The sequence below is a fragment of the Camelina sativa genome, chromosome 9 (assembly GCF_000633955.1).
Source record: "Camelina sativa cultivar DH55 chromosome 9, Cs, whole genome shotgun sequence".
NCBI lineage: Eukaryota > Viridiplantae > Streptophyta > Magnoliopsida > Brassicales > Brassicaceae > Camelina > Camelina sativa.
Genome location: NC_025693.1, coordinates 36004146 through 36020326, shown reverse-complemented (window position 1 = coordinate 36020326; position 16181 = coordinate 36004146). Strand labels below are relative to the sequence as shown.

Here is a 16181-nt window from a genome sequence, read left to right as displayed (position 1 = left end):
GGTTTCTCTGGGTACGGTCCTTATCTAGATCATGTCTTGATGTATTGGAAAGCTTACCAAGAGAATCCAGATCATATTTTGTTCCTCAAGTATGAGACGATGAGAGCTGATCCATTGCCGTATGTGAAGAGATTGGCTCAGTTTATGGGCTATGGATTCACAGCTGAGGAAGAGAAGAAAGGTGTTGTTGAGAAAGTTGTGAATGTTTGCAGTTTCGAGACGTTGAAGAATCTTGAAGTCAATGAAGGGGAGAAGATCAGAGACGACATCCCTCGGGTTGTATATCCGAATAGCGCGTATTTTAGAAAGGGAAAGGTCGGAGATTGGCAAAACTACCTGACTCAAGAGATGGCAGCTCGAATCGATGGGTTGATGCAAGAGAAGTTCAAATGTTCTGGTTTGCTTGAACATGATATATGACCTGTTGGTTAATCGATCTGGCCATGACTCATCCGGATATGCTTAGTGTCACAGCACACGCTTGTATTGAGTTCTAAATTGGAAGAATAAATCTAGCTTTATTTACTAATGAAATGTTTCTAATAAGAAGGAATTGGCTTTGTAACCTTTGCATGATGTGAGCAAAGTCTTGTGATCTTCTACAAGTTGTGTGGCATACTCGTTTCTATTCATACTTAAAGATCAAGTTGCCCTTCTCTGTGATTGTACAAACATTTTTTTTGGATAGATATTGACTGAAAGCAACTAGGATCATAAGAATAGATATTAGGCCATGTTTATAGGTATATCAGATGGGGTGTTCTTAGGCCCTTTAAAAATGAAAATAATTGAATAGTGGACTTAAGATCAGACTCATTGATCTTATTCTAGAACTGTTCTTAGGCCTGATCTTGTGTGACGTGTCTCTCTTGGATTGGTTGAGAATATATGGAATAAATTTGGACATTAATCTATGTATTAATTAAATAAAATGTTTGTCTTGTTTAATTAATTAAGTAATATGTTTGATTGTTTTTATTTTATTTTATTTACAATGTTTTTTTTTGTTTCATAAAAATATGGCATTGTATTTTGAATTTTAGTAAAAGTTTTATAAGTTTGCAATTAAAATGTTATTTTATAAATTTTTATAATTGTAATATGTTTAAGAATATTAATTTACATTATATTATTAAATAGTATTAAACATTCTTAAAATTTTTATTAAACATTAATCTATGTATTTATTAAACATTCTTAAATTTTTATAAGAATATTATATTATTAAATATTAAGATCTTAAACATGTTCTCCCAATAACTAACTTTTTAACAAAAGTTCTTAACTACTGATCTTACATTATTTTCACAATATTTATACTCTAAGAAAACCCTAAACTAATCTCCCTATAAACATGCCCTTAGCATTGTTATAAATAAAATGGTAAGAATAATATAACTTTACAGAACAAAAGAGCAACGAGAAAGGAAAAACGTCCAAAATAATTATAAAGTTTTTTTGATTATCGAGACTTCTTTTATTCTAATCATCTCGTTATGTTAATTTTTTTATTTATCTATGATTTCTTTTTCTTAGAGGTTTTTTAATTATTATTCAAAGGCATGATTTTCATTTAAAAGAGGATTATTTTTTCTTTTAATTATATTTAAGATTAATGGCATTAAAAAATTTAGATTTTTTTATTAATTTTTAGAGTGGAAGTATATAATAAATGATGCGTTAAAATAATAATTTATAGAATGAATTACATTGAGATAATATATATTCCCAATCGATAATATTAGGCAAAAGGAAAATTGTGTCAAAAAAAATGAAATAATTATCTAATTAGGAAAATTACCGATATTGATTTTGATTAGTCTATTTCTCTATATATATATCACCGTGTCACATATCTATTTCTCTCTCAACTTCTCTGTGTGTGTTTTCGTTATTCGATTTTAGGTTTTTGAGATTTTGCGATAATGGTGTTCTCTTCTTCTGACGAAGACCTCTTACACGAGGAAACTATACTACGAAACCCCAAAACCCTAAAACCATGGTGGAGATATCTGATTTCCAAATCCGAGTCCCCTTTCAAAGAACGAGTCGTGATCTACGAGAGAGCTCTTAAATCTCTTCCCGGTAGCTACAAGCTTTGGTACGCGTATCTCCGCGAATGTCTCAATCTCGTTAGCGATAAGTGTGTTACTCATCCACAGTACGAAATCTTGAACAATACTTTCGAAAGAGCTTTGGTTACGATGCATAACATGCCTAAGATCTGGCTCTTGTATCTTCAAACCCTAATCTCTCAAAGATTGATTACTAAGACGCGTAAAACTTTCGATCGGGCTCTCTCTGCTCTTCCCGTTACACAACATGGTAGAATCTGGGAATCTTATCTCGGATTTGCGAGTCTGGAAGGTGTTCCTGTGGAGACTTCGGTTAGGGTTTATAGAAGGTATCTTAGGTATGATCCTAGTTACATTGAGGATTTTATTGACTTTCTCATCAAGTTTGGTCGATGGCAAGAGTCTGCAGAGTGTTTAGCCTCTGTGTTGAACGGCGAGTTTCAATTTCAGTCTAGTAAAGGCAAGAGCGTTTACAGTCTTTGGAAGGATCTGCTTGAGGTTGTTGTTAACCATGCTAATGACGTTTCTGGTCTTGACGTGGAGGCTATCATCAGGGGAGGCATTGCAAAGTTCACTGATGAAGTAGGGATGCTCTGGACTTACCTTGCGGAGTACTACATTAGAAAGAATCTGTTTGAGAAGGCTCGGGATATATACGAGGAAGGGATGATGAAAGTGGTCACAGTGAGGGACTTTAGTGTTATATTTGACGCTTACTCGAAGTTTGAGGAGAGCTGTGTTGCCAATAGGATGGAAGAAGAAGATGAAACCGAGGTAGAGGAGGAGGAGGAGGAGGAAGATGTCCGTGTTAATACTTCTTTGTCTTTAGAAGAGATGCAGAGGAAACTCTTGCGTGGGTATTGGTTGAACGATGGTAATGATGTTGATCTGAGATTAGCTCGTTTGGAGGAACTGATGAACAGAAGACCGGCACTTGCAAATAGTGTTCTCTTGAGGCAGAACCCACACAACGTTAAACAATGGCATCGTAGAGTCAAGTTGTTTGAGGGAGACGTAGAGAAGCAGATAATGACTTACACGGAAGCTGTGAGGACTGTGGATCCTATGAAAGTAATTGGCAAGTCTCCTCACACGTTGTGGGTTGATTTTGCGAAGTTGTATGAATCCCACAAAGATTTGGTTAATGCAAGAGTGGTTTTTGACAAGGCAGTCCAAGTTAACTACAAAACCGTGGATCATTTGGCATGTGTGTGGTGTGAGTGGGCAGAGATGGAGCTGAGGCATAAGAATTTCAAAGGAGCTTTAGAGCTGATGAGGCGTGCTACAGCTGTACCATCGGTAGAAGTCAGAAGCAAAGTGGCTGCCAGTGGGAACGAACCAGAACCAGTCCAGCTAAAGCTACATAAGTCCCTGAGGCTGTGGTCACTTTACGTTGATTTAGAAGAAAGTGTAGGGACACTGGAATCCACGAGATCAGTGTACGAGAGGATACTGGAATTAAAAATAGCCACACCTCAGATTTTATTGAACTATGCTCAGCTTCTTGAAGGAAAAAACTACTTTGAAGAGGCGTTCAAGGTGTATGAAAGAGGTGTGAAGATGTTTAAGTATCCTCATGTGAAAGACATATGGGTAACGTATCTCAAAAAGTTTGTAAAGCGACATGGTAAGACAAAGGTGGAGCGGGTGAGAGAGTTGTTTGAGAATGCTGTTACAATGGTAAGTTCATCTGATGCTGCTCAACTGTACCTAGAGTATGCAAAATTTGAAGAAGATTATGGTCTGGCGAAGAGGGCCATGGGAGTTTACAAAGAAGCTACAAGAAAAGTTGCGGATGAGAAGAAGCTTGATTTGTATGAGATATACATAGCTAGTGCAGCAGAGAGGTTTGGTATTCCAAAAACTAGGGAGATATTTCAAGAAGCCATAGAATCATCATCCGGGCTTCCAGAGAATGATGTGAAGATGATGTGCATCAGATTTGCAGAGCTGGAGAAAAGCATGGGAGAAATCGATCGAGCTCGTGCAGTCTACAGGTATGCATCACAGTTTGCAGACCCTCAAGTGTGGCAGAAGTGGCATGACTTGGAAAGTGAGCATGGAAACGAAGATAGCTACAGAGAAATGCTTCGCATTAAGCGAGCTGTTTCTTGCTGCGCTCTGTCTCCTCCAGCTCTGGTTAACAAATCACAGTCTCTGTCAGACACTCTTCTATCCCAATTCATCCCTCCGGTTAAGAAGGCCAGGTCTCTGTCTGATACTCTTTCCCCATTATTCAGCTCTCCAGTTAAGAAAGCACGGCTCATTTACTAATTTGTGTAAGAGATGCTTACTGTTTATTATTTGTCCTATGATGTTTTGAGACTTGTTGATAAAAATTGTTTTAAAAAATGTTTTACTGACATCTTTCCTTTATTGCCGCTTCCTTTAGTTTCTTAAAATAAATGCCTACTGAAAAAAGTGTTTATAGTAAACAAACACATTTGTTATTAAAGATGAAATTCTTTCTCATTGGATGGGTCTTATTCCCCTAGCCAAAGATCCGAGGCTCTAATATTCATCCGGTAAGAGACTTGTCAGTGGTATGTGTTTCATCTCCATCAGCAAATATATCTTTCTGTCGTTTAATTTGTCTTAAAATTTTGATGAAGGAATTGAAATGGTACCAAATGGAATTGAGTTGTTCAAAGAATCTAGAAGTTCAACCTCAAGGCCAATAACCTACACTTCATTCAGCCACTGATTTTGCTAATAATCATACGAGGCACCTCGATATTTTCATAGCAAAACTCAGCCCACCAGCCAGGCACTGCTTGTATGTTGTATTCGTGTCGGTATTTTGTTTTGGGAGATAATCTAACAAGTATATTACTATAGGAGAAAAACATGGGAGAAATGGATCTAGCTCGTGCAGTCTACAGGTATGCATCACAGTTTTCAGACCCTCATCAACTGTTGCAGAAGTGTCATGACTTGGAAACTGAGCATGGAAACAAAGATAGCTACAGAGAAATGATTCGCGTTAAGCGAACTGTTTCTTGCTGCGCTATGTCTCCTCCTGCTCTGGTTAACAAATCACAGTCTTTGTCAGACACTCTTCTATCTACCAACATACAAGAGTACGAACGATAGCCAATGTTCGTTCATAAGATTTATTATCGACTTTGAAAGAAACAACAGGACACAAACTAGGGAAACAGTGCTTACAACACAAATTTTTAAATGCTGACAAACAAAACAAACAAAAAGAAACGAAAAATCTCATGAAAAGAGGAAGGTGAAAGAATAGGAGAGGACAGAAATAGCTATTAGAGTCATTGTGAGAAATGGCAACTGACAGATCTTCAGCGGTAGCTTCGATATGAAGGGCTGTACATGCTACTCTCAGCACACTGCTCCAGCTCCTTGGGCTGAGGCAACCTCGTCGCCAATCCTGTATATTTGTATATAAGGAAATGTAATGAAGTAATTCACATTACATTGCATTAATAGTGCGATTCACACATTACATCTAGCAACACAACCACTTACCCAGTTCATAGGCCTTGGCAGCCACCTTAGCTGCAATACGAGCTGATATTTTTCTGATATTCCTGAAGGGAGGGTATATCATCCCCTTCTCATAGTGCTCCTCCGTCAATTGCTCAGCCAAAGCTTCTGATGCAGCCAAAAGCATGTCATCATGGACGCGGATAGTCCCTGACATTATTAGCCCCAGTCCAAACCCAGGGAAAATATATGCATTGTTCGCCTGTCCACATAAACGTCAGAATCAACTCTCTTAAATCAGTTTTCAAAATCCTATTCTATAGCTCTGGTCACAACCTGTCCAGGCACAAACGTCTTTCCCTCATACTCTACTGGCGCAAATGGGCTTCCACTTGCAAAGATCGCCCGTCCCTGTAAAATCAAAAATTGACTTTGTAACCCACCGGCAATACTCCACTTCTATCTGATCATCAGAAATCAACAATCGTAACTTGTTTACCTGACTCCACGTATAGGCCTCTTCCGCCGTACATTCTGACTGAGAAGTTGGGTTTGAAAGAGAAAGAATGATGGGTTTCTGTATGCACCAAAATTTTGACTTTTATGGTCAGGACCATGCACTCCTAAACAAAAATGCTTCTTTATTTTTCATGCACGTTTATGCGGAAAAAGTATACCTCATTTAGCTCTGCCATGGTTTCCACCACTTCTTGAGTGAATGTTTGACCTACTCCCGATGTTCCAATCAGAACTGTCGGCTTGATTGCCTGGATATAATAGAAAAGGGTTCAGGTTTAACACTGAGACTTAAAGGCCTCTTCTGCAGCAGAACAACAACCAACACACCTTGACGGCATCAACAAGGTGCCTTATCGGCTCATGGTCATGAGCCCAGGGCTTTTTGAAATGTTGAATGGATTCTTTCCGGGAACTGACAATCAATCCCTACGTAAATATAAAAATGTGTACTTAGAATTGTACATGCAAAAGAAAGACAATCCACATCTCATAAATTACCTTCGAATCAACGAGCCAAATATTCTTCCGAGCCTCTTCTAATGGAATATGGGACTACAGCCACAAACAAATACTTCATATAAGTAGTAATAGCTTCATATAAGAAATAGCTTAATATAACAAATGAAAACAAGCGTACAGCTTACCTTCTTTGATATCTCAAGAGCAATTAGTTCAGCAATTCCAGTGCCAGCCTGCATCACAAAAAATGGGGAAGTAAAACCATGTAACAACCCTGCAGATTATCTCATCCCCATCAAGGAAATAAATAAAAATATTGACGGAATGGATTTCACTGAGAGAACCCTTACCTCTCCAGCACCTAGGAAGAGGAATCTATGGTTTGACAAGGATCCACCCACAAATCTAAGAGCAGCAATAAGTCCCGCAAGCACAACTGATGCCGTGCCCTATATGTGAAATTACAGTTTCACTGCTTGGTAAATATGTACTTCAAGCCGAAACTACCTCCTGTATTACAACTAAATCAGGACAAACCTGAATATCGTCATTGAAAACAAGATGTGTTGTACCATACTTAGCTAACAGGTCAAAAGCATTATGGTTCGCAAAGTCTTCAAACTGCAAAATATCAAAAGAAAACCGTCTAATTACAAAATATATAGATAGGAAACTTCTCAGATCTAAACAGCAGATTCATATTGGTGGAGTACACTTATCCATGTGTCAAGCTAACCTGAATAACGACTTTCTCCCCATAGTTCTGCTTGACTGCTGTCATGAATTCATCCATAAGTTCAGAGTATTCCTATACAAAGAAGAGGGTTAAGGGTTCAGGTTCATCATAACTTCCACAGGAGTGTTTTACTGAAAGATGCAAGGTGCCAATTACCTCTCCTGTAGCTCTCCTTTGGCGGAGCCCTATGTAGAATTCATCGTTCAGTAGCTTTTCATTGTTTGTCCCAACATCGATTGTTACGGGAAGACACTGGCAACCAATATATATATATATATAGAGAAAGGGAGAGATGAGCGAATGTGGTCTAATGCAATAAAGCTGCATAAAACTATACTTACGGCAGATGGCCGAACACCTCCAAGGGCTGTATATAGAGAAAGTTTGCCAACTGGTATTCCCATTCCCTGAAGACATTAATGATGGCATGTAATGTGCAAAATTAGTAAGAGGATATACCCAGACTCACCGCTGTCATGAGAGCAGAAAAGTTTCAAACAACTTGCCTGACATCCAAGATCTCCTAACCCTAAAATGCGCTCCCCATCAGTGACAACAATGACCTGGATGTTCTTCTCAGGCCAGTTCCTCAGCACTTCATGAATCTTACCTCTAAAATTATAGGAAATGGAATCCTCAGTTATATAGTAAAGAGCACAAGAATGATGAAAGTGGTCGTTGATTTCCCTATGGAGAGACTCACTTTTCTTTCAAGCTGATAAAAAGGCCCTGTGGACGCAGGAAAATGCTACCATACTTCTGGCAGGCTTCCCCAACCGTTGGAGTATAGACAACAGGTAGCAACTCCTCGACGTGATCAATGAGAAGCTTGTAAAACAGCCTCTCGTTGGTCTCCTGAAAGAAAGAAAGAAAGAAAGAAAGAATGCATTGTGAAAGAAAGTTGTGTAACGAAGGCATATTTGGTGTTGTTCAGATAGCTAAAAACTTCCATCCAAGTTGGTTAAGTTTACCTGGAGATCCATCATACACATATACCTCTGCAAGGGAACTTGATACTGACGAATAGTATGCATCATTTTTTTAACCTGTTAACAAGCATTGCAGTAAAAAGGATTCAAAAATCCAGCTATATGTATGTATGTGAAACCCTGACTCTAACAAGAAGGGAAGGGAAACCTGAAGATCTTGGGAGATAACAGTGGGGGGGAGGAGACCGCGTAGATAGTGAGCGTCACGCTCCCTGTGGCTAAAGGCAAGGCCCTTGTTGTGATGGGGATCACGCAACAACGTATACCCACTGCACCAGAATCACATCCATATATATATATTTAGTGACCAGCCTAGCTAATATAAAGGACTAGAAGAAAGGAACAATTAAAGAAGGGTACCTGGCGACAGAGAGAGACCAAGGAGTGATGGGCATGTCCTCGGTGGCAGCATCCTCGCCGTAGACATCCTGAACTCCACCAGAGACGGTGGATTTGGGAACAACGTCAGCGGCGGAGGTATCGAGAGGAGTGGCAGAGGTCTCAATCAAAACGCTGCCGTGGGGATCCCGGTTAGATCCGAGAGAGGAAAACACTCTGAAGGAAGAAGAAGAAGCAGGAGCGGTTACAAGTCTAGGCTGGCGCAGAGAGAGGTGGGTTGAACATCCAGGAACACCCGTACTCTTGTTCTGAGAAACCAAAGCATACATTTTTACAAAAGGAGGAGACATGGGATGGAGAAAGAAAGAAAGATGTAAAATAATAATAAGAATACCAGAAACGAGGAGGAGGGACTGAGAGAGATCATGGCGCCTAAGGATGCCATGTTTCTTAGACGGAGGAGGACGGAGACGGAGAGACTCTTCTTCTTCAGCGTGGCAGTGATCGATTTGCTCTTTCTCTCTTCTTCTTGGAACTAGAAAGAACAACAGAGCCGCGTCTCACTCTCTCTCTCTCTCTCTCTCTATCTCTATCTCACTTCCTTCTCTTCTCGCACGGATCGCTCTAAATCTGAGAGCTTCGCAAATGGCACAGAACCTCCATAGGACACATTTGTTGACGTGTCTTCCTTTCCTATCTCTTCCCAAATTGCGTCTCCACTCCTTCTCTCTTTTTATTCACCCCCAGCGGTCCCTATATTGGTACACTTTTCTTAGTTTTCACCCCACAAAATTCTAAATTACAACTTTTCTTAGACTCTGACCTCTCTCATTCCTTCTCATTTCTTTCCAATTGGAAAATTTGTTTGGATAATACATAAGGGATGCTACAGACAATAATTAATATAGATATGCCCAAATGTTTCTAGCAAAAATGCAACTACCATATTTACCCATCAATTCAATGTGTAGGTACGTAGTAGATTTAGTTGGTTTAGAAATGGAATGAGAGAGAGACCCACACCACCACTTGCCCCTCTCTCTCTCTCTCTCTCTACTTGACATTTTATTTTTATTTTATTTTTGTGACCGAAAAAAAAAGTCTCCTCCAACTTTTTGGATGAATTTATTGTGTCACACTCGATGACACGATGCCCATCCTATGAGGATCCACGTCAGTTGGGTTTACAAAAGGCCGCTTATTTATGGCCCAAATTGGGTCCGTGGATAATACGATGAAAATATAATATATGCTCAACCCCGCGTTCGTTATCTATCTATATTTTAATTATTACTCAGTAAAAAAGAGCCATTGAGGCTCCTCAAGCTATCTTGCCACATCAGCAAAAAATCTACTATTGTAAAATCTTGCCACATCAACAATATCAATTGATTAGTTTTTCACACAAAAAAAACGTGTGATATAGCAATTTCAATTAATTACTGGGAAATATACATAACCAAACTTAATTCCCCCATATAATAGTGTTAATGTACCACGTTCATATATGCCTAATGCCTCTATGAGTTTGTAGAATAGTTTTACTCATCTTAAGTGTGACAATTTTTTAATGAAACCATTGTTCAGTTAAACACTTTATCAAACCGTATAACTAATAATATCATGTGTTATCCTTTCGTTATGAAACAATATATACAACATGTTTGTTTGCATAGTAAGAATTTAGAGTAACGTGTTAGTTCATTTGCATATGTTTGTTCAGTAATAAATACAAATTTTTAGTTTTGAATATCTATAAAATACAGGCTGATAAAATACTAAAGGGTTTGATTTGTTTTAAAATATTTTTTCGTAATGTTTATAGTTGTGGTGCATGTGTTGAATTCCAGGTCAATTCTGAACAATTCCAAGAGAAGAGTTTCCTAATGGTGAATCTTGCACTTTGAATAACAAAATGGTGAAAGGCCTGGTTTGTTTTTAAATAATTATCCCCTTACGTTTGCAGTGGTGGTGCGTGTGTTGAACTCCATTTTGTTTATGATCAATTCCACTAAAAGAGTATGTATGGTGAGTGCTGCTCTTGAAGAAGAAATGTAAAAGATTCAATCTCTCTTTGTAAACAAAATTCAGCCGCTAAAATCAATGGGATGTTTACCGAACAGGTCGGAACTTCAGGTTTGTTTCCTAGGATCTAAAATTGTTTTGTGGCATTTCAGTTATGCTAATGCCAGAGAACGATAGTATTTTACACGGCTATCGGAACATCAATGACACTTATCATATATATATTTTGCAACCCTCGATTAACCTATTAATTGTATTTTATCTCATATTGAACTCTTTGGTTACTTTTTAAACGATTGAATATTATACAGAAACCAATATGCATTAGTTGTGGTCCAAAGAGTTGTTTGGACCACAACTTGTGGATATTATACACAACTTGTGGATATTAAAGAGATAGTTCAAGCACAATCTTTTTTGTTACCTAGGCCAAGAATATTAATATTAACAAAGTTTTAATATTAATTGCAAATGAAAAAAAATATACACAAATACAGAGTACCACATACTGTATTTTTTTGTTAGAATGATATAGCACATGATCAAGAAAAAAATGAAAATTAACTAATTCTCAAAAATGAAATGTTAGAGTCATACCGGGCGTAGCCCAGAGTATCCTCTAGTGATATCATAAAACTAACTCTAGCAATGAGTACCTTTTTTAACAAATCTATATTATCATTAAAATGTATTATTAATGATACATAGATATCATAATGATTAATGATTTTATCTTTAACAAAAAAAAAAAGAAGTTAATGATTCTACAGATGTAAATTTCCTTCCAATTTCTTTATTAGATATCAGGTATGAAAGAAAAAAATACTGCTAATACCTAATTATAGACAAAAAAAAATCAACATTGATGAATTATGAAATAAAAATTTAATATTCAACTAAGATGCTGATTTATCATAATGATAATGTATCCAACAAATTGTCTTTAACCATATATATTCACAAGTGTTAGATGCTTTTTAAAATTTTAAGTTCTCATTTATGATCATTAACTGTTAATGTTTACATATTCATAGATTTCTATAACTTTTTTCCTAAAAAAAAAAATCAGACAAAAAGATGGAAAATCAATTAAAAGAAAATAAAGACAAAACTTTATATAAATAGAGTCAATCTCTAAGATCCGAAAAAAAAACAAAAACATTTGAATACCTCAATAGAGTTTACAGAAGAAAATGGATAGTACAAAAATTTTGGTGACTTGTTTCCTTGTAATAATACTTGAAGTTTCGTTGTCTAGCCACAATGTTTTAGCTTCAGGTATATTAAAGTTTGATTTAGTTATTTTGAAAATTAGTAGTTATCACTTCATAAATTGTATATATATATATATATATTATAATGACCATGTTTTGTTATGACATCTATTTAAAAATTTCTATTATAACTATCTTTTTATTGAAATGTTATATAAGATTACTACATATTTATCTCGATTATGTTTGATATACATGTGGACTTGTATAGATGCACGGATCAATGATTTCTTTGACCTTTGTGATACTCAGGATATGTTGAATGTAAGGACTATTGTATTAAAGCTGGATTTAAAACTGGAAAGTGTGGTTCTAGTAATAAAACTGGATGTAAGACCTATTGTATTAAAGCTGGATTTAAAATTTTTGCATGTCCTGGGAAATGTTGTTGCCAAAAGTGTTAGAAACTTATATATCCCTTCTTTCTCAAAATTGACATCCTAGCGTTGCATTTATTTTCTCTAAGTTATTGGACTTGTATCTTATTTTCAAAAATAAATGCAATGAAATAAGAAAACAATTTATTATAATATATATTTTCTCTTCAAATCCGTATATCATAAATGTATTCTTAATCATACTTACTAAGTAGCATTATAATGATGTACTTCATCAAAACTAACTTCTTCTTTTTTTCCGTCGAAATACAGTTATATTCAATTTCTCAAATCATATACATAAATTAATAATGTATGTTATTACTTTTTTAAGCAGAATTTCAAAAATACATATTTTAAGAAGAATTTCAAAATATAATTTTTTCAATACTATTATTCAGAAATACCATTTTAAAAAACTTTATTAAAAAAATATTCTTAGAAAATTCTCATAGTTTTATAATTATTACATAAACTAAAATAAATTAACATAACTAATACAATAACTCGCGCATATGCGTGAGATATTACCTAGTTTGTTAAAAGGGAAAAGTTGGAATGTGATCATAAAAAAAAAAAAAAAAGCAAACACAGACAATTGCATCTCATGATTATGCTCTTGCTTTGTTTAACAAAACTAACTTTTCTTTTTCTTTCTCCAATGAATGATCCTTCCTTCAATCTACTGCTTCTACATTTAAAGCATAATGTAAGTAATTTAATTAAGACCAAAAAAAAAAAACCCGGAAATGGGAGCTTCATCTCCTGACTTCCGAGCTCCTCCTCCATCCCCCGTAGCATCCAGCCGCAGGGCCTCCTTCACGGCTAACGAAGACGTCCTCTCGAAGTTCCTGGACAAGTGTGGGCGAGTCCCAAATCTTGTATTGCCCGATAAAGTCTTCCCCAAGCACACATTCCTTGTGAACCCTCCCACCTTCGATTTCCTCCGGTTGGGCTCCCTCTCCACCCTCCTCGCCGATGCCATCGCCACCTTCGGTTGTTTTCAGCTCATTAACCACGGCGTTCCTGAGGCTATGGTGAAAGCCGCCATGGACAAATTCATTTCCCACGATGAGACAGAGGAGTTCCTTTTTTATAAAGACGATCATTCAGATTTTTTGAGGTAATTAAAATTAATTGCTAGTATTTCTTTAAGTTTTTGAACCACTTCAAAAGAATAAATTACTATATTAATATTGCAGGGACTTGATGGGTGAGGCAGAGAGGATAGGGAAAGCGGTGAGAGAAAAGCTAGGAGGAAGAAGCCAAGACGAAGAAGAGGAAGAAGAAGAAGGGGTAGGTGTTTGCTACGTGAAGAAGCATGATATTAAGAGTAGCAAACACGAATCAAAGGAAGAAGCCATAAGGATGCTGATAAGAGGGTATGACGAAAGACATTCTCTATGTCTCAACTTCTGCCATGCAGAGTTCCACCTCTATTCCAAGAGAGGTTGGGTCTCCTTCTTCCCTCGTCCCGATGCGGTGGTTGTAACGCTCGGAGATGAAGGCTGGACCGGCAAATTCAAAGGTGTTGTTGGGAGGCCCCTTCTTTACAAATCATCGGATCTTCATCATGATCACCACTTTCTCATTTCTCTATCCTTTCTCTACACTAGTAACACTCTCCACCGCAGCATCAACAGCACAGGAATTGCCAATAAGAAGAAGAAGATGACCATTTCCTTCGCCCAACAGCTCCTCTTTGCTCTCTTTCTCACACTCCTCTTCCCTTTCTTACTTTCTTGATCATATATATATCGTACTTGTCGTTGCTTTTTTTATTTTTATTTTTCTTTGGAAACTAAAAACAAGTGCCCAGCTCCTCTTGGCCTTTTACCCTGTAATGCATGGCCTACTCATTCAATTTAAAAGCCCACTATCTATATCCAGATAATGATATTGGACCCTTCACCCTTCTCCACCCTGTTTTGTAACATTTTTTTTCCGTGGTATCAATGTTATGTAACTTTGTTATTCATTCGGTTACTAATTCCTGCCCCAGTCCACTTCACTACTTTAATCAATAGTATTACTTTAGGTGACCCGAGATTAGGTGGTGCGAGCACATTACCACCTTCAAAGTATTCTACCTTCAAGCCTAACTATGCACGGGCGGATTATTATTTTCCCATATAGGGATGTATATCATTTAAAATGGAATGTTTAGATTTTACCAAAAAAGTTCAACCTAGATCATGTAAACTTAACAAAAACCAAATAAAATCAAGATTTTTAAACGATTTCTCGAGTGTCACTCAAGTGTTTATCCCTATTTATATCCCAAAGAAAAGAAGAAAAAAAAACAGCAAATCCTTATTTAAATCATTCAAAGTGTTTTTGGGTCTTTTTGGCTGAGATGGTGTTTTGCAATTCCTTATCGATATCTCGATGATCGAAGGCCAGGGTGAGACCTGGTTGTATGTATGTTAGTATAATTGATAACGCATGCAATGTAAACAACAATAATAGAAAATATAGACTTCTTTGGAATTAACTACGTATAATATACAAGATATGTATGCACGTGAGCATCCTCCCACTTTCCAAGGTATCGCAAAAAGTGAGTTGAAAACAACCCGTATCTTTTTTCTTTTCTTTCTATTTTTGTTGTTGGGATTGATAATATTTACAAGTTTCAACTGTTAACTTCATTATGAGTGGTCTCCCTCAAGTCCATGTCGTTCTTCTCTTTTATGTGTGGTTAAACAAAACTCACACACACGTGACCTATCATTGTCTTGGGGATCCATATAGTTCCTTTTACCTACCTCCACACAATTCTTGAGCGCTTGCTTCTGGTACTTAATTGTTTGCAACTTTGTATCTTCACTTTTGGCTCAAATACAACATATGTGTATAAATTAATAATGTGTTTATCCCTATTTAGATCCCATATATGAACTCAATATAGAGAGCTATATGCATATATGCATAGTATACTTTAACTAGAAAAGGCTAGTTGCCAGTTGCACTGTAGCACGTGAATTGGTGGCTTCATTAATTAGTGTTGTTGAGAAAAAGTAAATAAAGAGGTCGCTATTGCATGAGCACGTACGTGTGATGGCAATGCTGACCACACAAATGAATATATTAACCTGACCGCACCGCTTATAAATACCAAAACTTAGAGCAGATGCTCTAGATAACAGAAATATTAGAAGATTGGATGGCACCAAACGGGAGAAGGAAGAGCGTGAGCGGAAGCTTAGAGAAGCCGCCGCCGCCGCCACCAAAGCTAGCGAAAGGGTCAGTACATAGGACCCTGTCAGACATATCGTTGAATTTCCACAGAGAAGAAGAGAAAGGACTCGGGACGATAGTGGAGGTGGAGAAGGCAAAGTGCGAGTGCTGCGGGATGAGGGAGGAGTGCACGATGGAGTACATAGAGAGGGTGAGGGAGAAGTTCTTTGGGAAGTGGATATGCGGTCTCTGCTCAGAGGCGGTGAAGGAGGAGAGGGAGAAAAGGGATGAGAATGGCCTTGAAGGGGCCTTGAAGGAGCACATGAGCGCCTGCCTCAGGTTCAACAAGCTCGGAAGGGAATATCCTGCCCTCTACCAAGCTGATGCCATGAAAGACATGCTCCGGAGAAGCACGAGGGGTCAGTCTATTAGCCATAAACCCACTCTTCAGAAAAAGCCCGCCATTTCCCGTACTTCAAGCTGTATTCCTGCGATCACCAGGGACCTTAATTAATTTGTCTAAATATCTCAATGTATAATTTAGCCCCTATAGCAAGCTGATATCTAAAGACTCATATATACTACCCTAATTAATAAAGCTGATTTTGTCCTGATCCTGGTCAAGTGTAACTTATAATTAATTCATTCATATATATATATATATATATATATATATATATATGTATGTGTGTGTTTTTTTCGTTTTTTTCAAACACAAAGGCCACGGGACCAAATACATTTTCTGTATAGTTTATTTG

At 37.2% G+C, this 16181-nt stretch overlaps 4 protein-coding genes, 1 long non-coding RNA gene and 1 pseudogene across 5 annotated transcripts; 5 read left to right on the top strand and 1 right to left on the bottom strand.

Moving 5' to 3' along the window:
* On the top strand, positions 14–525 carry LOC104714413 (cytosolic sulfotransferase 18-like). Its single transcript, XM_019230255.1, has one exon. The coding sequence runs from the start codon at positions 40–42 to the stop codon at positions 418–420; it is 381 nt and encodes a 126-aa protein (XP_019085800.1). The 5' UTR covers positions 14–39; the 3' UTR covers positions 421–525.
* Positions 1903–4371, top strand: LOC104716004 (annotated as a pseudogene).
* On the bottom strand, positions 5155–9280 carry LOC104714412 (NADP-dependent malic enzyme 4, chloroplastic). Its single transcript, XM_010431766.2, has 19 exons — positions 8962–9280; positions 8589–8875; positions 8377–8497; positions 8211–8285; positions 7943–8094; positions 7746–7851; positions 7581–7646; positions 7396–7491; positions 7240–7311; positions 7041–7124; positions 6854–6952; positions 6689–6736; positions 6543–6596; positions 6372–6470; positions 6203–6292; positions 6025–6102; positions 5862–5936; positions 5568–5787; positions 5155–5469 (listed from the first exon to the last, which is right to left on the bottom strand). Exons 1-19 carry the CDS (start codon positions 9010–9012, stop codon positions 5381–5383), a joined length of 1962 nt encoding a protein of 653 aa, XP_010430068.1. The 5' UTR covers positions 9013–9280; the 3' UTR covers positions 5155–5380.
* Positions 11758–12398, top strand: LOC104714411. Its single transcript, XR_755832.2, has 2 exons — positions 11758–11870; positions 12119–12398. It is a non-coding gene; the product is annotated as an uncharacterized LOC104714411 (long non-coding RNA).
* LOC104714409 lies at positions 12954–14217 on the top strand. The gene is made up of 2 exons (XM_010431765.1): positions 12954–13366; positions 13446–14217. Exons 1-2 carry the CDS (start codon positions 12993–12995, stop codon positions 13987–13989), a joined length of 918 nt encoding a protein of 305 aa, XP_010430067.1. The 5' UTR covers positions 12954–12992; the 3' UTR covers positions 13990–14217.
* On the top strand, positions 15360–16039 carry LOC104714408. Its single transcript, XM_010431764.2, has one exon. The coding sequence runs from the start codon at positions 15410–15412 to the stop codon at positions 15935–15937; it is 528 nt and encodes a 175-aa protein (XP_010430066.1). The 5' UTR covers positions 15360–15409; the 3' UTR covers positions 15938–16039.